Here is a 22,910-nt window from a genome sequence, read left to right on the forward strand (position 1 = left end):
CGGTTGAAATTCACATTAGTTGAAATCTCTTGATAAGAGCTATCCACTGATGTAAGATTCACACTGTATATTGGAGATTATATTTTGGTCGGAGCCGTATTTGTTCGTCTGATTTTCGTCGGAGTAAATGTTTGCTTTATCTTAAAGATTAATAGGTAATTTATTTCCTTTCTTTCTCACTCATTCTGATCAATTCTCCTTTCTCTTAGTTTCTCACTGCATGCCTAGGTTAATAGCTGATCGCCTAAAAATATTTTAGCTTTCTAAATAATTGTTTGACTCAGTCCTACTTGAATTTTAGTTGATTGTTAATAAGGTTTTGGTTGAAATTACGTATATGCTTAATTGATAGGTTAGCTAGTTGCTATTTTTGATAGCTTAATTTTAATTTAGATTAATTAGTGTTTGTTTAGTAGTCGTTGGTTCTGCTTATTGAAAGAAGACAACAGAGTTAGGGTAGAAGTCACTAATTGGTATTAACTGAAACATAAGGGGGCTAAAGGGCATTGAAAATAAGGAATCATTTTCAATTGTTTGAGGAAGTCTCTACAAGTGACCAAAGTACAATAAAAAACAAAGATTATTTCAAATTTTGGGGTTAAAAGTGTTAATTTTAGAAGATAAAAGAGTTGAAAATTTTGAGTAAATATCTGAATCGACAGCTATCCAACAGCTGTCCAATTCAGTTTTAAAAGATGTCCTTTCTCCTTATTTTTAGGGACTGCATTCCCTAGAATTATTTCCTCACCTTTTCCTATATAAGGTCTAACATTCTTTCACTCACACACAAGCTAATTCTCTGCAAGATACACAAAAAGCACTCACACATATAGGCTGATTTTCCCTTCACGTTGAAAGAAAAGCAGTCTGAAATTTTACTTCGCAAATTCTTCAAATCAAAAAAAGAGGAACAAGAGTCAGTTTGGCTTCAAGTTCTCAAAGACACACAAAAAGCACTCACGCATATCGGCTGATTTTCCGTTCACGTTGAAAGAAAAGCAGTCTGAAATTTTACTTTACAAATTCTTCAAAGCAAAAAAAGAGGAACAAGAGTCAGTTTGGCTTCAGGTTCTCACTTGTTTTTTTTGGGTTTTCCTTTGGTTGAGCTGCTGGATTTTTGCTCTTGATTTGAAGCTATTACCTTGCTGATATTCCTGCTGATTCAGAAACTTATTTTCTGGTTTTCTATTATTTTTTTGACAATTAGGTACACTCCTATGATTTTGTACAACTCTGATCTTTAGCATAAACAAAGTTTTCTGATTTAATATGGAGTTATGACTGTTTGTTGCTCTTACATGATCTTATGTCTGTTTGTAAGTTGATTAGTCAATACTCGAACTTATCTCCTTGACATAGTCTTTGTTTTAGATAAAAATGCTGGTAATATTAACTAGAGTATGATTGTTAGTTAAGTTTGGTTTCCTGAAGCATAAGCATGTCTTATTGCATTGGTAGAGCTATTACATTGCTTAATATTACTTGCTAAAAGTGAAATTCGTGTGTTCAGAATCATTTAGCCTATGAGAACATTTGTTGTTTGTGTAAAGGTGAGAAGCATCACATTGCAGTCAAAAGTATTTGGGAAGTTCAAATTATATGTGATTCATCTGTTAAAGCCCTGGATGTTTGAGATTGAGTTGTCTTATTCCAAAAGACATGAGAAGAAGCAGTTTAGTTTGGTAATACCTAAATCTAGTATGTTTATGGATGGGTGATTATTGTAAACTTAGAATTTGCAAAAATCTTGATGTAATAGGTTAAGTCTATTGTTTTATTTTGTAAAAATTGAGCAGATATGGTTAAGAAGCATTGGATTCCAAACTTCAGAACTAGAAAATTTAATTGTCGCATCTGCTTGTAGGTAATAAGCATTTCCTTGAACATTTTAGCATGTTGTATTAAATTACGGGCCAAAACTGAATTATAATGTCACTAATGTTGATTCTCTGAAAAGTAGACTTTGAAAACTGTCTTCTTACATGTATTGGACCTGGTAATGCTCAGGCATGCATTTGTGTTATTCTACTATGTTGGGCTAGGGAATTATGTCCTTGTTAATTTGGGGTTCAGAAATTCTAAATATCTTCGTGTGATCATTTTGTAACAAATAAACAACATGAACTATGAATTCAATCATGTAGCCTATCGTATCTTTATGAATGTAATCAAATTATTCATGTGTGCTTGGGTTATGGACATATAGATTTGGTATTTTGTTGGGTATAACGTAGAATGCTGAATTGGGCTTAACCAACCCATGTCACTGGCCAAACTGTGGCCTCTAAAGATGTCAAAAAGGCCAAACATTTCAGGAAAAGCTAAGAGGTCTTGGGCCTCATTTTTAACTTATCCTTGTTTGCACGCTGACATGTTGGAGGTCCACCATGAGTGTTCAATTAAGATCTAGCCCATAATGTTACTCCCTTTCGTTTGCCCAAAAGCATTGTTCCTCCCAAATGTTTAATAGTCAATTTTCTAAAGAATTACACACTTGTTAAACCTCCATCTACCCGTTATCTTCAACACAAAGTATTTCCAGATCTTTTAACATTCTAAATAATCCCAAATCTAGTTTTTAATCATGAATAACGAATGAACATCCTAGTTTGCTTTAGGCACGTTTAAATAAATCATCGTGGCTATGGGTACGGTTCCCGTGGCATGGTCACGATACATAATTTCCAATTCGAGTGTGTGCTTCACGTGACTCGACCATAACTTCAAATAATAATAATAAACATGTTGTAAATTGTGGGTGCATTTCACATGGCGCGGTTTGAAATGTGTACCAAAATGACAAGTGTACGGTATCGTAACTTGTTCAAGAAATAATTCCACAAATACTAAAAGGCAATTAAATTAATTAAAAGCGGCTAAAAGTTAAAGATACAGAATAGGTTTAAATGTATTAAATCAGATAATCAGGCCATTTATTGATAGTTGAGCGATCGTGCTAAAATCGTGGACCCCGAGAATGCCTAACACCTTTTTCCAAGTTAACAGAATTCCTTGCCCGATCTTCTATGTTCGCGGACCAAAAACAGAGTTAAATTTCCTCGATTTGGAATTTAAAATAAATTGGTGACTTGGAAAACTAAAATATCCCTAGTGGCAACTCTGAATTAAATAATCTCATTTCGATTAATGTCACTTTAGTTGGAAAAACTTCCTATCTCTCAGGAAAAAGGAGGTGTGACATCCAGAAAGATGGTTCAATTCGATCAGGAGTGTGAGAGTAAGCAGTGAAGGTGTATCTATACAGAAAGAATCCATTTGATCAAGAGAGTGTAGTAGTAGTTGTAAAGGTCTATCATAATATTATGGACCCGGCCACTTACATGCACTTCCCAAAATAAGAACATGACTCGTGATAATTTTGCCAAGTCGCCTTTTTATTTTCTTATCCTCAACACCGTTGTTTCGCCGCGTATTTGTTACACATTCAGCCCTCTGCTGAAAGCGAGAGAACATTTACATAAGCGAAGAAAAAAACCAATTCCCTTTCTAGTATTTGGTTCATATAAACTCCTGAAAATTCCTATGGTTGTGGCTGTACAGAAACCCAATGTGTACATTTACGAATGGGGATTGGGAATGCGCAGAAGGACAGATCATTTGATAGTTGGAGGAAGCAGGTTATTCTTGGGAAGAAATAAAAATTGCGGATTCTGTTTGAGATTGATGAGGAATACGAATTACTACACACTATTTGTAGCAGCTGCAACAAGCAAAGAGGATGGGGGCGAGGAATTTGTGAAGATGATGAGAGAAGCTCAGCCATACTTTGTTGCACATAGAGGAAGCATATTCGTCCTCCTCCTTTCTGCAGAGATCATTGATAGCACCTTCTTGTCCTCCATTCTTGAGGTCCTCTGTCTTTTGTCTCTTATTATCATTTTGTGGAGAAAATTATTGTAGATTTACTCGTTTCTTTTTATGCAACTTAAATTAAATACATTTATGTTGTGGGAGTTGATCTCCTGTTTAGCTTGATTGATTATTGCATCAAATAGAGTAATTAACTTTGGAATTAATCCTAATTTAAGACATAAAATTCCTCTAAATTTGGTATGATTTGCTATTTACACATTTAAACTATAGTGTATTTTGTATTATACTCCTTTAACTTTTATTTTTGTGGTGTCTATTACCCCTCTATAGTGTGCACGGAGAGTCTATCTCCTTGTTAACACGTGGAAGCAAAACAAGGGCAAAAGAACTAGCACATGGTTTTTTTTCCCAACAATCACACAAAACTATATACTATAATTTTTGTTCTAACTATATACTTTTTTTTAAAAATTTCTCTGGAGCCTAAAGCAAATAGATAACTTTAACTAAGATTATCCTTTACAAGATCTAAAATAAAAAATAGACCAACTTGTTACATAAATGATTAAATTCTGAAAAATGTGCTAGTCAAACCTCTTACTACATCAATAAATTGCTTAGGACCGGACGAAGCGAGTCGTCAGTTTACCAGTTGTCGTACCGGTTCAAGTCCGTTCCCACTCTTCCCTTCAAAATCACTTTTCCTACAAATTCTTCAATCCACCAACCACTCACGCCATTCTAACAACCCCGTTCAGCAGGCAGCCGCCATAGCCCTCCGCCGCCAAAGCCCACTTCAGTATTATCGGACTTTGGCTTGCATTTGCTTGAGAAACCATGGCTGTTTTGCCTCCAATTCCCATAAATCAATGCCAGCTAAAGATTTTGTGTGGCACCACTATTTGGAATCCTCATGTTCCAAATGGTTTCCAAGGGGGATTAAATGGTTCTAATTCGCTAAAGATTTTACCTTTTCATGGGAAAAGATCGTTGGGTAGGTCAATAAGGTGCGAGGTTTTGGGGGAAACAGACGATGTGGGTTTTGACGTGAGTAGTGCCATTAAAGACGATCTATTTGTTGGGTTTTTCAGAGAAGCGTGGCCGTATTTCCTTGCTCATCGAGGAAGTACCTTTGTTGTTTTAATCTCAGCAGAAATTGTTGATAGCCCTCATTTGGATCACCTTCTCATGGCATGTTTCTTCCCATTTTAACTTCACCTTTTCATTTAGCTTTTATTGTATTCCTTTCTTTTTTCTTGTTTACATAATATTTTTGTCAAATTATTGCAGGACATCTCCCTCCTTCATGGTCTGGGAATCAAGTTTGTTCTTGTACCAGGAACTCATGTTCAGATTGACCGGCTTCTCGCTGAAAGGGGTGAGCAAAATTCTTATAATGCTACTCTCTTGTTTCTTCTTGTTCATTTTGATATTTCTTGTTTATCATCGCTGGCTGGGTTTTTCTCTATTTATTGATACTGATAGCAGATTTTGTTGTTACACTTCGAAACAAATCTGTTGTTCCTCATGCTGCTAACAGTTTTAGCATCATTTGATAAGTTGGATATCAGAGCTTATGATTTATAAACTGAAGGATCTATTTTGTTAAGACTTTTAGTTTTTTTTCTCTAATTGTCTCAGATTGATTTTCTTTTTTTTGAAGATTCTAATAAAGTATGTGTTTACTAGGAAAAGTGGGGCCAGTTTTTTATGCACTTATGTTTCTATTTAAGACAATTATGTATGCATAATTTGTATTTCAGAATAACCAAAAGTTTAAATCTAGTGCTTTAATATTAAAGGCTTCTACTTCTATTTGTGATTACTATAACTTTTTTTTTCCTTTTCTTTTGTTTTAGCTACTGATGTCCTGTATCTTCTTACAAGAATATTCTAATAAGCAAGTGATTTTGTTACTTCCTTTTAACAGGAAGTGAGCCCAAGTATGTAGGCCGCTACAGAATTACAGATCCTGATTCACTCAATGCGGCTATGGATTCATCTGGAAGAATTCGTCTTATGATAGAGGCAAAGTTGTCTCCTGGCCCTTCATTGACTGGTGTCCGCCGGCACGGAGAAAATAGTCGCTGGCATGATAGTGTCGGTGTTGCCAGTGGTAATTTTCTAGCAGCAAAGGTGCAAATATGACCCTCACTGCCTGTTCTTCTTTACATTTTTGCATTCTCTCCGAAATCTACACTAAGTACCACCTAGTCACTTTACTAGATGTATCAATCATGTTTTGGGGTTTAAGTTTTGTTGTATGGCTGCCACTGCAATGGTGATTTTCATTTCATATTTGCTGGCAGAAAAGAGGAGTTGTGGAAGGAATCGAATATGCTTCAACAGGTGAAGTAAAGAAGGTAGATGTTTCTCGAATTCGTGAGAGGCTTGATCAGGATTGCATTGTGCTATTAAGCAATCTTGCTTATTCCAGCTCTGGAGAAGTATTAAACTGCAAGTATGCTATATGACTTTTGATTGGTATCTTTGTTGTTTTTTGCATAAACTGGTATTTCATCGTGTTTTACTTAATTTGTTGCCGGCGAATGATAAATGCAGTTCAGGCAGCTAGATACTAAAGCTTAGTGATATACTTCCAGCATCTCTTTCAATCAAACTCGTATTTGACATGTTTGTGCTACTCTGACTTATGTAAAATCACTTTCTTACTGTTTCACTGTTTGCGAGTATCCGAGGGACTTTGTGGAACTCCTTCACTTGTAAGTTGCAAGGGTTAAAGTTCGATATTAACAATCTCTGATGATCGATGTACATTTAGATACAATTAAAGAAATCCAGCAAGTTAACGAGGAAGTACACATTATCCTTCCGTACGAGCTAGTAGTCTTTTCCTATTCATGAACATTTATACGAAAATTAAACTTTCATCTGTTGGAATGTTGGCATTGATGGTGTTCATTTTTGAAGGATAACTCAGTTGATGACTTTAACATACTACAGAATACACCTGATAAGAGAAAAGAAACATACTACAGAATGCTTGCATGAAGCCGGATAAACTCATCTGGACTGTGGTCAGATGTTACTTCAACTCATACTGCACTTTGATCTTGTATAGAGATTAGATGATTCTTTATGCCATTGGGAGATTGCTTAGGTTGACATGAATTGTAGACTTTTAAGTCTAAATTTACGTTTCATGCAATTGCACTTTCTCTTTCCTTTTTTGTTTTGCTGTGAGTTGTTAAGAGTGATGATATGCTCTATTCCAAATTGAAGCACATACGAAGTTGCGACAGCTTGTGCCTTGGCTCTAGGAGCAGAAAAACTAATTTGTATCATAGACGGCCCAATTCTTGATGAGTCTGGCCGTCTTATCAGCTTCTTAACTCTTGAAGATGCTGATATGTTGGTCCGCAAAAGAGCTGAGCAAAGTGAGACTGCTGCTAATTACGTAAAAGCTGTTAGTCAGGAGGACTTCAATCATTTTGGTTACAATGATTCCAATGGATCACTCCTTTCCCAAAATGGCAATGATTATAGCCGAAGATACAATCCTACATTTCAAAATGGCATTGGTTTTGACAGTGGAAACGGGCTTTGGTCTAGTGAACAAGGTTTTGCAATTGGAGGACAAGAGAAACTAAGTAGATCAAATGGTTATCTCTCAGAGTTAGCTGCTGCTGCTTTTGTTTGCCGAGTAATTTCCTGAAATCACTATGTTTACAGTAGGGTAGTAGTCGTTAAGTTATCTACCCATGCTTGCTTTTCCTAATTAAAAACTTTTACTGAGGAATCTAAAAGATACTTCAGAAGATTACACATTCTCTTGTAAACTTACATCTCTTTGATATTAAATTTATTATGAAAAACTTTTGCAGTATAAATATGTGCATTTCATGAATAGACAACTCTTTATTTTTTCACATCTACTGTTTGACATTGTGCAGTTCATATTATATATCCACCTTCAAGGTGGTCTGCCATCTCTCTTGCTTTAAGTGAGGAAATCTTTATGTCTCAAGAATACTGATTCTTAGCTTAATAGCATGATATCTGTTTCTTCTTGAAACTTATTCAAATAATATATTTCCTTTTCCATCAGGGAGGTGTTCAAAGAGTGCACCTGTTGGATGGCACTATTGGTGGAGTTTTACTGAAGGAATTGTTCCAAAGAGATGGAGTTGGGACAATGGTTGCTAGGTATGCCACATTCTGCAGAAATATTTAATTGTGATGATTAAAGTTTGTGTTAATTTTCAATTGCCAACTATGGATCATTTCCTGAATAAGCTGATCAGATAGACACCTGGATATGTCAGATCACTTGTGTCAGACTAAGCTTCCTTTACTTTCTTGCTTAAAATACGAGGGTTCAAAGCATATATCAGGAATGTCTAAAAACCACTGTTTTATTTGGTCTAATTTCTCAATCAGAAAAAAATCTCATGTAATATCTGATAACCTAATATAAAGTATGGACGTTAGAAGTCATCAACGAATAGATTCATGTTTAACCGGCTATGTATATTGGGTCTAATTAAGCATCCTATACTTAAAGTGCTTAAACGCCATGGGTTGGAAGCTTGGAAGGAATATATAATTATTGTGCTATTGTCCAATCCAGTCTGGACACTTTTCAGAACAATCCGTGCAACTTAAAGATCCTATCACCAGATATACCCTTGTACGTATATTAGAAGTCATAATGAATAGGTTCAGAAGTTAACAGAATGTTTGACCAGCTATATATTTTGCCAAAATAAGCTATGACCTACTTTTACTTTGGATCTGCACTATATTTAGAATGGCACGACTAGTGAGAACCTGGATGTTATTATGATTTGATTATCCGCTACCTTCCAAAAATTTCCATAATACTTCTTATGACAGAAGTTCATGATGCAAAATGAGGACCAGCTCACCCAATGATTAGAATGAACATTTATTCTGTTGTCGGATCATTATCTTAATCTTTGGATGTACCTAGGTTATGTTTGTGTTTATCCATTCAGCTAACACGTGAATCTATGCCTCAGCGATCTTTATGAAGGAGCACGGATGGCCAAGGTGTCGGATATTCCTGGAATAAAGCAGTTATTACAGCCGCTAGAAGAGTCTGGAACATTGATCAGAAGGACTGAGGAAGAGGTTACACCTGATGCTTGTCATTAGTCAAGACTTATCTAGTCACCTTCTGTTTTATCTTTGTTGGATTATGCTTTTCTTTTACCCTAATTTTCATTGTTTAACTTGTTCTAGCTAGTGGAAGCGTTGCATTCATTCATTGTTGTGGAGAGAGAGGGACACATTATAGCTTGTGCAGCGCTCTTTCCTTACTTTGAAGAAAAATGTGGTGAGGTTGCTGCCATTGCTGTTTCTCCTGATTGTCGTGGCCAAGGACAGGGAGACAAGTTACTTGGTATGATGACTCTTTTCTCGTAATAGAACAATTTATTCGTCCATATTAAAGGCATATGAGCAGCTTTGAGGACTTTTTAGCTATTTTATTTAATCCTTATTGAAGTTGCAAGTACATTAGCGAGAGACTAATCTAAGAGTTTTTATATATTTCCTTAAGAGCCTAAAAAATACTTGGATAAGCCTGTAATAAAAGGGAAGTAACTTTAAGTGGGTATCTTGGATAAATGTATCAAGAGACTGGTGAACAAGTTTAAACATTTTCAATGTTCCATATTATCGAGCACATAGGAACATGTCCCGAAGATGGCCGGCTTGTTCCATTACGGAATGAACGTATAATCATGGAATGGGCTGGATCATTGGATTATAAGTTAATAAGTAATAACCTTAACTCATCCATTTTGTGAAAATTGGTAAATTTTATTCATACCAGAGTTAATGGTACATGAGTTTTACAACCTATCCTTACTGATAAAAAGGGCACCCCGGTGCACTAAGCTCCCGCTATGCGCGAGGTCCGGGAAAGGGTCGGACCACAAGGGTCTCTATTGTATGCAGCCTTACCCTGCATTTCTGCAAGAGGTTGTTTCCACGGCTTGAACCCGTGACCTCCTGGTCACATGGCAACAACTTTACCATGGATAGGTTCGTCATGAATGTTGGGATTCCATATCATGCACAGAGACATTGCTTACATCACCCTATCGTAACAAATCCTTTTCAAAATAAATCTATCATTTGTAAATTCTGTTTTATTATTGAAAAAGTAATCATTTATTAATGAAGGGTATAGAAACACCCGTATAAGAGAAGTGTACCAAAAAGTATTTGTAAATTCTTTTTAACCTTACTGTCTATCCCCCCCCCCCCCCCATGCGGTGTAAATGGACAAATTGATTAGGCCAAGTTATTTCATATGTATAGAAATATCATTACGTGATTCTAAGGTAGTGTCTCGAATGAAGTTTTATCATAACATTCCTCTTAGAACTGCTATGGGATTTGATTCAATTATGGAATCATGAATAGCATTTGGTCCTGCTGATGTATATATATACTATAATCTGTATTTTTCTTCTGGGAAATCCTGAGCAAGATAAGAATATCAAGTTTCTTGTTACCAATAATGTAATACCCCCTTTTAATAATAAAACATATGTGTCTGTCCCTCAACAACCTATTTTAAAGGTCACAAGTGGATGAATCAGAATCTTGAGAACGTCTTTCATGTGTCTGTCATGACCTTCTGTCCTTCCAGGAATGACTATTCTTTCCCCAGATCTAATATCTTGATTTTTGTTAATCTTAAAAATTGGTCCAAATTTAGAAGAAGAAAACAAGTAAATGATTAAACATCCAATGCTAAGACAGGCACTTGAACATGGTAACTGTTTGACTTTTAGTAATACATAAAAGCGACATCCATATGTCATATATACGTACTTATGTCATTATATCCGCTGAGAAACAGGTTATAAAAGATATGCCATTTATTGAGAAGTAATTATTTTATATTCTCCGTCTCCCTTGGACTAGGCAAAGTGTCCATATTTAAAAGTATTTTCATACTTATATCTACCAAGAGACAATCCTGTCCTTGAACTTTTGCTTATATTTGTGAGCTTGTTACCATATCTACCAATAACTTTGTCTTCCAATATTTTGCAGATTACATTGAGAAGAAGGCGTCTTCCCTTGGATTGCAAATGCTATTCCTACTAACAACTCGCACAGCTGATTGGTACTCTCTTTTCACCTTTCTACCTTTTATTCCTATGACATTCACTAGCTTACCAATAGTGTCAGAGATTCTACTTCCAATTGGGCTAGTGAACATAGTTTGTCCAAGTGGAGGTTCGAACCGACTAAACTAATTGGCAATGGCCCAAGCACAGCTCAGAGTAATGTATTAAAACAAAGTTGTGATATTTAAGCTGAATTTGAATATTATTGAGTATTGACATCTCAACAAGAAGAAAAATAGATTCAAACACCATCACAAGGTATTTTGATAAGGCAGACATACGTCAAAAAGAACAAAAACGATGTTTCTATTGCTTTTGACTTGCTACACATTATTGTTTGGGCTTGCTCTACCATTACTGATGTAGGATGCATGGACACTTTAAACAGGGACATATGTGTTAGGCGCCTATAAACTACTTGAGATTTTTGATGCATTTACAGCATATCTCCTATATTCTCGTTCTTCTTTTTCTCATAAATAAAAACGTAAACTTGGTAGGCTATTTCATGGATTCTTGTTGAGTCCTTGTAAAGGTGTGCTTAAAACGTCTCTTTCAGACATTAGTTGTTTATTATTCATTTTGTGAGAAGAAAAAAGTTCTACGTTTCTTAGATGAAAAAGAAATACAAACTACAGAATAGCTCATTGTTTAAATTAGAGCACAGAATGTTGTTAAAACCTGGCCGCAACGTCCAATCTACTAGTTAAACATGAACGCTTGATTGATACAAAATATGAACGAAAGTCAGACAAAGAGAAAGAGAAGAGAACTAGCTGTAATTTGATTTGCTTTGAACGCTTAAAAAAGTCAACAGGCATTTAAGGGTTCTTGAACTCAGAGAGCTTACTGGTCATGATAATTTGTATGTTATACAATTTCATATTCCGGAGATTACTCCCAGCATATGCTATTGACCTACTATTATGTAAAGTGTGTATTTTTAAATTCTGTCTACCTCCTTTTGCATCAACTAAGTTATAGATCAAAGGTCTTCATTTGATTATATTCTTCTTTTTACATACAGGGTTGTAGTTGCAAGACTTAGATAATGAATATTTATTCAATAAACGAACATCGGATGATTCATATTCTCCTACCTCGACTTTGCCATAAGTGTAAAACCACCTCTCTAATTCTAATTGACGAGACAAGAGGCGGCGTCAACGAGAGGCTAGAGATTTGGAGACATGCTCTTGAGTCTAAAGGTTTCAAGTTGAGTAGGACGAAGACGGAATACCTCGAGTGCAAATTTGGAGTTGAGCCGACGGAAGCGGGAGTTGAAGTGAGGCTTGACTCTCAAGTCATTCCCAAGAGAGGTAGTTTCAAGTACCTTGGATCGGTTATTCAGGGGATCGGGGAGATTGACGAGGATGTCACACACCGTATAGGGGTGGGGTGGATGAAGTGGAGGTTAGCGTCGGGAGTCTTGTGTGACAAGAAAGTGCCACCGTTACTAAAAGGTAAGTTTTATAGAGCAGTGGTTAGGCCTGCCATGTTGTATGGAACTGAATGTTGGCCGGTAAAGAACTCACACATCCAGAAGATGAAAGTAGCAGAGATGAGGATGTTGAGGTGGATGTGCGGGCATACAAGGATGGATAAGATTAGGAATGAAGATATTCGAGAGAAGGTGGGTGTGGCCCCCATGGAGGACAAGATGCGGGAAGTAAGACTCAGATGGTTCGGGCACATTCAGAGGAGGAGCACTGATGCACCGGTGAGGAGGTGTGAGCGACTGACTGTAGTGGGCATGCGGAGAGGTAGAGGAAGACCTAAGAAGTATTGGGGAGAGGTGATCAGACAGGGCATGGCGCGACTTAGGATTACTGAGGACATGACCCTTGATAGGGAATTATGGAGGTCGAGCATTAAGGTTGTAGGTTAGGGGAGAGTGTGAATATTTCTACAGCACAATAGAGTGAGACTATCCAGTTAGGAGTTAGATTAGGAATGTCATTGGTCGTCTATTGATGCAGGGCTTTACCTTCTAGTTGTACTATACCAGCCATCTATTTCGTATTTTGTATTTGGGTACTGGGTCGTCTACAACCTTCTAGTTGTCATTTGCGTACATATTATGACTGTAGTGGTACTATGTCATTTGCGTACATATTACTCTCCCCAGACCCCACTTGTGGGATTATACTGGGTCGTTGTTGTTGTTGTTGTTGTTGTTGTTATATGTATCTTTATTAGGATTACAGTTAACAGGAATTTCCTGGAAACGTTGATCAGATGAAATTGGAGATATCTTGTATATTTCAAGCTTCAACTCATGATGTTGATCCAATGTTAATGACTGTATTTGTTCTTGAACTAATATTTATGTAGAATATAGGCAATTTGCTGATTCAATAATCATATTTTTATTTCTAACAGGTTTGTGAGACGTGGCTTTTCCGAATGTTCCATCGATCATATACCAGAGCAAAGAAGGAAAAAGATCAATCTCGCCCGTAGATCAAAGTATTACATGAAAAAGCTGCTACCTGATAAGAGTGGTATACGTATTGATTGCACTTTAGCATAGGAATTGAAGGTTTTTCTTCTGCCAGTGTACAAGCTCTGCAACAAAGCTCATATTTAGTGGAGTAAGTGGATAATCCTTACGTCCAATACAGTCTAGTAGTATTATAGAAGTCTCACACAAAAAGAGTAGGCTCATTTCTCACCGTCCTCTTCTCCGCTCCTACTACTGTGATCAATTTTGATCTAAATGTATGGTAGTTATTGTATAGGTCCAAATTTGGTCGACCACGACTACTGTCAAATATGACAAAAGATGAGGTCTTCACAGCATGACGTCCTTGTATAGGTCCAAATTTGGACGACCACGACCATTGACGAATACGATAAACGACGAGATCTTCGTAGCTCGACGTCCTGTGGAGGACGACAGAGAAGCAAACAAAGACTGCATGACTTTTACAGTAGTGTAGGCCCAACAGGGGGCACTAGGAATATTCTTTCGAATATTCCCTATGGTATGTCTTCTAGGTTCAGAAGGGATTTGTCTCTTATATATAGCAGGAAAACAACCTTGTAAGAGGGATTTTTTTGCTTTTTTAGCTAAGAACGTAACACTTTTCTACATAAACGATTCGCATCCTTAATGTTCGATCACTCATCTGGGCAAGATCAAGAAATATTGTCCACTGTGTTCATCTTTTATATCCTTTGTTCTAGCGATTATTATACTTAGTTAAGATTTACCCCTTCATTTTCTTCAATTGATTTATTCAAAAAGGTTCCAATATTTTTTGAGTTAAACAATTTGGCGCCGTCTGTGGGAATTTCTATAGCTGAGATTTTAGTTTCGTCTAGATCCTTGAAAGGGATAATCACCTCTTCTTAGCCTCGCAAAGACCAACAATGACAGGAAAGGGGGAAGCAAGATTAAAAGCAATAATAGGCGTCACGAACAACCTTCTGGATTCCATCAACGAAGTCGGCAGGGAAGACATTGAAAACGCAACGCCAAGCGCTACACTTGAGGGAGATACCTCACCCTCCCCCCCCCTCGCACGAAAGCGTGACTGTCTCGCGCGAGAGGGAAACCTCAACATCCGCAGCAGGAGAAGCACCACCGGCTGTGAAAAGGCTATTAGAAGAGTGGTTGACAAACACCTTGAGCAACATACTCGACAAACCCGTTCAAAGGGATATCGGAGGCACAATACACGCAGAAACCGCAACTGTCGCCAATGAGCTGGAAACTCCACGCACAGGTAACACTTATACTGTCATTGATACAGATAACGATGCACTTGCAACCATCTTAAAAAAAATGGAAGAAATGGAAAACGAGAACAAAATGCTTCGTGATCAGATGAAGGAGCATCAGGAAAGGGTCGATAAAATACCGGGCGCTCCGAAGTTGCTGCCAAAATGTGACGTAGGCCGATTCGTCGAGCAACCATACAGTGAAGGGGTAGCTCTCCACTCTATTCCAAAAACCTTCAAAATGCCGTCATACTTGAAAATATATGATGGCACCACGGACCCGGAAGATCACATAATCCACTACGTCACGGCAGTAAAAGGCAACGATCTGTCAAAAGAACGGGTGTCATCGGTGCTGCTGAAAAAGTTCGGCGAAACCCTGACAGGGGGAGCGCTGACGTGGTATTCCTAACTACCGGTACGGTCAATATTAACGTTCGAAGAAATGGCAGATAAATTTGTCACCGCTCACGCAGGAGCGAAAAAGGCAGAAGCCAGGGTAAATGACATTCTTCGTCGTTAGGCAGACGACAGGCAAGGGACTTCGGGATTTCCTAGCCCGATTCAACAGGGTAAGAATGAGCCTACCAAACATATCAGAAGGGATGGCGGTAGCAGCCTTCCAAAATGGGTTATATAGAAACAGGTCGAAAGCAACCAAAAAGCTGCTAAGTAGACTCATGAAGTACCCTCCCACCACATGGGAAGAAATTCATAATGCCTATTGTGCCGAAGTAAGGGCAGACGAGGATGACCTAAATGGTCCGATCCAACGGCTAACATCGGTCCAAATCGAAACAAGGAGAGATCGCTGCAACGATGGTCGAAGGGATCAACTATCCCGTTTCAATCGAGAAAGGCACCAGCCCTATATCCGGCCACCCATCCCGCCTATTTCACGACATGCAAACGTCACGCCTCGACACACTGCCACACCGAAACGAAAGAGGTATGCCTCCACTGTTATCTGCTCATAACTTTTGCGTTTCTCCTTCAAAAATAGTGTATGCACTAGAGAAGCTCGGCATAAAGGTGTAGTGGCTGCAAAAGATGAAGTCAGATCCGAACACCGGATATCGAACGTTCTGTGTGAATTCCACTAGGAAAGGGGACACAAGACCGAAGACTGCACAGGTCTGCGACTGGAAGTGGTAAGAATGTTAAACTAGGGACACTTGAAAGAACTGCTGAGCGATCGAGGATGAGTTAACTTCGCTCGTGGATGCGACCAACCTCAAGGAACCCCAAAACCACCTTCACCAGCTCGTACCATACAAATGATCATTAGCGGCGGCGATGATACGGTAATCAACCATGTGAAATTCACCACCACACACAAACTCAAGCTGACAGTCGCTCACGAACGATACGACGACCTCGAAGATAGTATCATCTTCGATAAGTCAGATACCAACGGTTTGTCTTTCCCTCACTATGATGCTTTGGTTATAACTTTACGTATTGCGGATACCGATGTAAAACGAATAATGGTGGATGACGGAAGCGGCGCGTGTATTATTCATCCACGAGTCCTCATACAGATGAGACTCGAGGATAAGATAGTATCACACTGCATAACACTAACGGGTTTTAATAATGCAGTAGAACAAACCTCTAGAGAGATAGTGCTACCCGTTCTGGTAGGAGGAGTCACTCTGGAAACGACATTTAACGTCATGAACCAGGAAACATCCTACAACGCTATCATAGGGCGTCCATGGATACACGCCATGTGAGCCGTCCCGTCAAGTTTCTATCAAGTAATCAAATTTCCTACCCCATGGGGAATATTCAACATCAGGGGCGAGCAACGCACCGCCCAAGAATGCTACCGAATCGCCCAAGATTGCGCACACACCAACAACTAAAGGAGGAAAGTGCGGAGGCATAGCAATCAGCCATATCGGGAACCAAACCCGACATACAAATAGAGGCCATCAAAGACCCGGATGTCGTAGAAGCCTGCAAGGCAACCGTAGAGGACCTCAACCCCGTTCAATTGGACAACACCAACAGCACGAAAAAAGCTTATATCGGACACAACCTCTCAGAACCAGATAAGTTTCATGAGTTCTTAACTAACAATGCCGATTTGTTTGCCTTTTCCCATTCAGATATGCTGGGAATCCCAAGGGACATCACCACACATAGCTGAATGTCGACCCTCTTTACTCGCCAGTACGGCAAATAAGAAGAAAGTTCAATGCCATAATCAACAAGGCAGTCAGCGAAAAAGTTGATAAGTTGCTCGCTAATGGTTCCGTCCGGGAATCAAAGTATCCTTAGTGGGTCGCCAATGTGGTCATGGTAAAAAAGAAGAACAGGAAGTGGCGGATGTGTGTCGACTTCACCAACCTGAACAAAGCATGCCCAAAAGATTCCTTTCCGTTACCACATATCGACCAGCTCATCGATGCAACGGCGGGGCACGAGCTATTAAGCTTCTTAGACGCCTATTCTGGTTACAACCAAATTCTAATGGCAGAAGAAGACCAAGAAAAGACCACTTTCATCACTCACCAAGGAATGTACTGCTACAGAGTCATGTCGTTCGGACTCAAGAACGTAGGGGCGACGTATCAAAGGTTAGTCACCAAGATGTTCAAAGAACAACTCGGAAAGACTATGGAGGTCTACATCGACGACATGCTAGTGAAGTCGAAAAGGGAGGAGGGTCACATTGGTCATCTAAAGGAAGCCTTCGAAATATTGAGGCGATACAGAATGAAACTGAATCCCGATAAATGCGCCTTTGGCGTAACCTCAGGAAAGTTCCTCATTTTTTTGGTATCGCAAAGGGGTATCGAGGTCAACCCGGATCAGATCAGGGCCATCGAAGGAATACCGGAGACATTAACCAGCAAAAAGCAGGTACAAAAATTGACAGGACGAATAGCCGCCCTGTCGAGGTACATCTCACGATCATCAGACAGATGCCATAAATTTTTCAATGTACTAAGGAAGGATTACGGGCTACGGTGGAATTCAAAATGCGTTGACGCCTTAAGAAAACTAAAAGCGTACTTGTCCTCGCCGCCACTACTCGTCAAGGCAGACCCAAGCGAATGCCTCCTGGTGTACCTAGCAGTCTTCGAAGTCGCAGTAAGTGCAGTTTTGGTCCGCGAAAACAGAGGTACGCAATCTCCAATTTATTATATTAGCAAAACCTTAATTGATGCCGAAACAAGGTACCCCCACCTTGAGAAACTAGCTCTAGCATTAGTCATAGCTTCACGAAAGCTTAGACCATATTTTCAATATCACCCCATAAAAGTGGTGACAACCTTCCCCCTCAGGGTCATCCTACACAAACCCGAACTATCGGGTAGGTTGGCCAAATGGGCCATAGAATTAAGCGAGCACAGCATAACATACCAACCGCGAACTTCTATAAAGTCGCAAGTGCTCGCCGATTTCGTCGTCGATTTCAACGCGGAAGTATTGCCTGAAGTAGAGCAGGAGGCACTCCGCGCTTCCGCACATTCCGACCTTTGGGTCCTCTACACCGACGATGCATCTAATGCATCGGGATCGAGCCTGGGACTCGTCCTCGAAGTCTCTACGGGCGAAGTAATTCGCCAGTCCATACGGTGCCCCGAAATTGACTAACAACAAGGCCGAGTATGAAGCTGTGATTGCAAGATTGAAATTAGCCCTCAAATATGGCGCTCGACGACTCGTCCTCCATTGCAACTCTCAACTCGTGGTGAACCAAGTCACTGGGACTTTCCAAATCAAAGAACAGAGACTACAAAAGTACCAGTCAGAAATTCACAAACTGCTACCAGAATTCGACGAATGCCGCCAGGGCGCAGAATATTGAAGCAGACGGTCTCGCCAAGCTAGCGGCAGCCACTGGAAATATAAACAAGGAAAACGTGGTCACCCTTCTCCATTCCTCAATAGACCAGGTCGAGGTACATTATGTAAACCTAACTTGGGACTGACGTAACCATCTCGTGACATATTTGTAGGATGGAACGCTCCCACAAGATAAGAAAGAAGCCAAAAAGCTTCGAATACAGGCAGCCAGATACAGCCTCGTAAACTGTGATCTCTACAAAAGAACGTTTGGCGGCCTCCTGGCCAAGTGTCTTTCAAATCAAACAAGGCGAGTGTAGACATGTGATTTTTGACCCTCCCCAAGATTTTTCATATTTTATCCTCATCCACGCAGGATACTACTAGCCCACCATGAAAAAAGAAACCGCAAATTACGTTAGGAAATGTGAACAGTGCCAAAAATACGCCCCTATGATACACCAAGCAGGAGAACTCCTGCATTCCGTCACTTCGCCATGGCCATTCATAAAGTAGGGGATGGATATTGTCGGACCCCTCCCGGCAAGACGAGGTAAGGTACGCTTCCTTTTGGTTTTAAATGACTATTTTTCTAAATGGGTGGAAGCAGGTGCATACATTCAAATACGTGAGCAAGAAGTTATCGCATTCATATGGAAAAATATAATATGTCGCTTCGGCATTCCCAAAGAAATCAGCTGTGACAACGGACCTCAATTCGTCGGAAAGAAGACAACTGAGTTTTTTGAAAAATGGCACATCAAGCGAATACTCTCCACACCGTACCATCCCGCCGGCAACGGCCAAACCAAATCCTCCAATAAAATGATATTGAATATATTAAAAAAGAAGCTCGATGACGCCAAGGGGCTATGGCCTAAATTGTTGCCAGAAGTACTATGGGCATACCGCACCATGCCAAAAACTAGCACAGGCGAGACGCCATATTCACTAGTCTATGGGACTGACGCGGTTATACCCGTCGAAGTCGGAGAACCCAGCCTGAGATACTCCAACGAAAGCGGACCAAGTAACGACGAAAGTAGGCTACAAGACCTGGATGAAGTCGAAGAACAAAGAGATATGGCTCACGTAAGAATGGTAGCCCAAAAGCAACAAGCAAAAAGGTACTATAACAAAAAGGCCAAAGTACGACCACTCAAGGTCGGAGACTACGTCCTCAAAGCTAAAACACAAGTAGCGAAAGACCCTAATGAGGGAAAACTAGGAACAAACTGGGACGGGTCATGCAAAATCACGGCGGCAGCAAACAAAGGAGCATTTCAGTTAGAGACAATGGAAGGAAAACCACTCCAAAACAATTGGAATGTCGCCCATCTCAAATACTTCCACTTCTGAAAAGAGGCGCCGCCTAAGTCGTACTCTTTTTCCCTCATCCAGGTTTTATCCCAATCGGGTTTTCTCGGTGAGGTTTTTAATGAGGCGACAAGGGAGACGTCTCGAGGTCCGAAGTGTTGTTCATTACCCTGCCCATCGACGTGATCTCCAGGCCGAGTAATGAAGGGACTAGGTATAGATAGCCAAATCTCCATTATATGTACAAAGTCAACATGTATTTCCCACAGGAATATAATCAAATCTCCAATGTATGAATGAAACTCCCAGTGGCTAAGGCCATCGACAAAAGTATAAGTTCGACTTCACTTGAGGCCATCGACAAAAATATGAGTACATCCCAATGGCCAAGGCCATCAACAAAAATATGAGTTCGACCTCATTCGAACTACGACGGGAGACTACTTCGACGCCAGCTCGAAAGTAACATCCCAATGGCCAAGGCCATCTACAAAAATATGAGTTCGACCTCATTCGAACTACGACGGGATACTACTTCGACGCCAGCTCGAAAGTAACATCCCAATGTCTAAGGCCATCGACAAAGATACAAGTTCGACTTCACTCGGCATATGACGGGATATTACTTCGATATCGGCTCAAAGGTAACATTCCAAAGGCTACGGCCGTCGCCAAAGAAAAGGGTCCGACATCACTCAAATCGACAAAAATATAACGAAGAGTGCCACTGAATCAACAAAACAATTTTTCATTCATTACGACAAAATATTACCAGCATCTATCTTTACAATGGGCTCAAAGATGCCCTTACAAAAATCCTGAAGCAAAAGTAAGTACAAACCAAAAATTACACATCATCCATGGTAGCATACACGTCTTCGTACCAAGAGTCAGACACAAGACAGTTCGTAGCATCAGAGTTGATATCATCTCCGTCAGGCGTAAGCGGGTCATATCTGCATGCCTTACGAGCTGCCCGATCTTTGGCACGCATATCCTGAAGTTCTACTTCAGATGCCCTCCTGTCGGCGTGAAAAGCCTTGTACACATCAAGCTGTGCCTCGACATGAACCCACAACTCATACAAACGATGAGGTACGATGGAATCGGCCGAAGCACGGGACGTAGAAGGTTGCGAGTGTCGACGCATGTCCTCCGTTCTTAGTGATGCCACTTGTTCAGTCAACGTGGATAGCTCCACCTCCAACTCCTTAACATGCCCCTCAAACCCCACTACCTTAAGCGCGGATGCCTCCTTCTCTTTGGTCAACTCCGACCTACAGACACAGAGGGTATTTTCCATGACCGCCGCTTCAGAAATAGCAGTCACCAGTTTATCAGCACTCACATTCAACTCACCCTTGAGCTCGTTAATCTTCGCCGTCTTCATACCCAATTTGGCAGTAAAACTGGCTATCTTTGCTTGTAGGTCGGAATTCTCGGCCATCACCCCTCTACTTAACTCGAGCTCATCTTCCTTCACCTTAAGGGACGCCTCGAGTTCACTGTTGATATCCAATTTCTCCCTATATATTTTTAATATGCAAAATACCTTCAAAATAGCATATGTATGCATATATAAGCATGTCCAAGAGTTTTATTATTTTTCCATATTTTTAAAGGTTTTTAAATTGATTTATTTCCCCTTTTTTATCCATAAAATCCCAATAATTATTTTTGATAATTCTTCTATTGGATTTTTATAGTTATTCCAAAATATGGCTAAAGTAATTTTTATATATTTTTACAATTTCATTTAGTATTTTTAGGCTAAATTGCACATAATTGCAATATTAGCCCTTTTAAGGTTTAATTATGTTTTATACACATAAAATTGGATCCTGTATTTTTAAATTGTTATTTATGTGTTATAAATTATTTTGGCCTCTTAAATTAATTTTCAAAAACCATTTACTATTTTTTATAAATTAAAAAGGGAAAATGGCTATTTAAATTTTAGCCAAATTGGCTTTCAAATCTAACCCAAATCAAAACCCAATTCCCCGGCCCAATTACTAATTAAACCCGACCCTAACCCATTTAAACCCTACCCAAACCCGGATCCCTACCTACCCTATATAATCTGGGCCATTGATCATTCAGATCAACGACCACCATTCCACTTGCCTAAAATAACTCAAACAACCCCCTTAACCTAATTCATTTCCACCAACCCGCCGCCCTTGAATCCCCTTCCTCTCCAATTCTCTCTATAACCTCACCCAAACCCTAGCTGCCGCCACCCAAACTAACCCTAGTCCCCTTCGATCCTCACCTAATCCATGGACTCCCATGGCTGTTTGAGACGTGTACTCGTCTCCTGGTGGCCCGCTTTTGTGATTTCGTGGAAAGATCTCGAAGAGATCTAGTCCAAACTTTACTCAACTTTTATCCATGATCTTTTCCCGGCCATCCATGGCCGTTCAAGTCAGATCTATGGCTTTTCCGGCTAGATCGGTAACTTTTCAAAGTTTTTCTCACTTTCTCTGAGTTCTCTGAAACCCTAGTTTTAAGAGCTTTCCGATTTTCTTTCAGACCTTTTTTAGATTTGTGCATGTTATGAATCTCTTGGTGTTTTTCTCAAAAAGTTTTTCGATTTCTTTCAAAGTGACTCTTCGTCTTCAATCATTAGGGTTTTCTTAACCTCTTTTTAAAAAAGACTTCTTCTCCGATTATCAATGATGTCTTATGATTTTACTATGTTTAAACGGTTTGTTTATGTTCTTCTTCTACCTGGTTCGTTGTGTTGAAAACCCTAAGTATCTTTGGTTTATCCGGGGTTCTGGAACTGTCTTTGTTTGTTTGTTTCGATTGAGTTCTTTGTGTTTAGATCCTTTTCTTTGTTGACTGATTCTTAGTTCTTACCATTTTTTAACTCGACTTTGTTAAACCCCTCATGTCTTAAAGGTTCTCCTCACTTGTTACTGAGAGTCTTTAAAAAGATCTCATTTACCTGTTACTATGTGTTAGACTTGTTGATTACCATGCTTCGAGTAGTCCTTAGCCTGCTCATTTCACCTTTGTGTGATTGTGTTCATCCAGTTTGCTTCTTTTTATTTGACCATGCATGTCTGATACGCCTGTTCATTCTTTTCTAGT

General features: G+C 39.5%; 1 protein-coding gene across 5 annotated transcripts; it reads left to right on the forward strand.

Annotated features, from left to right (window-relative positions):
* The first annotated feature begins 800 nt into the window (after positions 1 to 800).
* LOC107822218 (putative amino-acid acetyltransferase NAGS1, chloroplastic) lies at positions 801 to 14,176 on the forward strand. Of its 5 annotated transcripts, none has more exons than XM_016648738.2 (11): positions 801 to 1,068; positions 3,562 to 3,870; positions 5,125 to 5,212; positions 5,765 to 5,970; positions 6,144 to 6,295; positions 7,078 to 7,498; positions 7,904 to 8,001; positions 8,838 to 8,949; positions 9,061 to 9,220; positions 10,891 to 10,963; positions 13,350 to 14,067. In XM_016648738.2, exons 2-11 carry the CDS (start codon positions 3,598 to 3,600, stop codon positions 13,498 to 13,500), a joined length of 1,734 nt encoding a protein of 577 aa, XP_016504224.1. In that variant the 5' UTR covers positions 801 to 1,068; positions 3,562 to 3,597; the 3' UTR covers positions 13,501 to 14,067. The 5 variants fall into 5 exon arrangements, 4 of the variants coding, with proteins under 4 accessions (XP_016504224.1, XP_016504222.2, XP_075105896.1 ...); XR_001656319.2 differs by lacking the exon at positions 801 to 1,068 and having other exon boundaries at positions 3,394 to 3,870; positions 13,350 to 13,561; positions 13,709 to 14,176; XM_016648736.2 differs by lacking the exon at positions 801 to 1,068 and having other exon boundaries at positions 3,392 to 3,870.
* The last annotated feature ends 8,734 nt before the right edge of the window (positions 14,177 to 22,910 follow it).

This window comes from Nicotiana tabacum, chromosome 3, assembly GCF_000715075.1.
Source record: "Nicotiana tabacum cultivar K326 chromosome 3, ASM71507v2, whole genome shotgun sequence".
In the NCBI taxonomy this organism is placed as follows: domain Eukaryota; kingdom Viridiplantae; phylum Streptophyta; class Magnoliopsida; order Solanales; family Solanaceae; genus Nicotiana; species Nicotiana tabacum.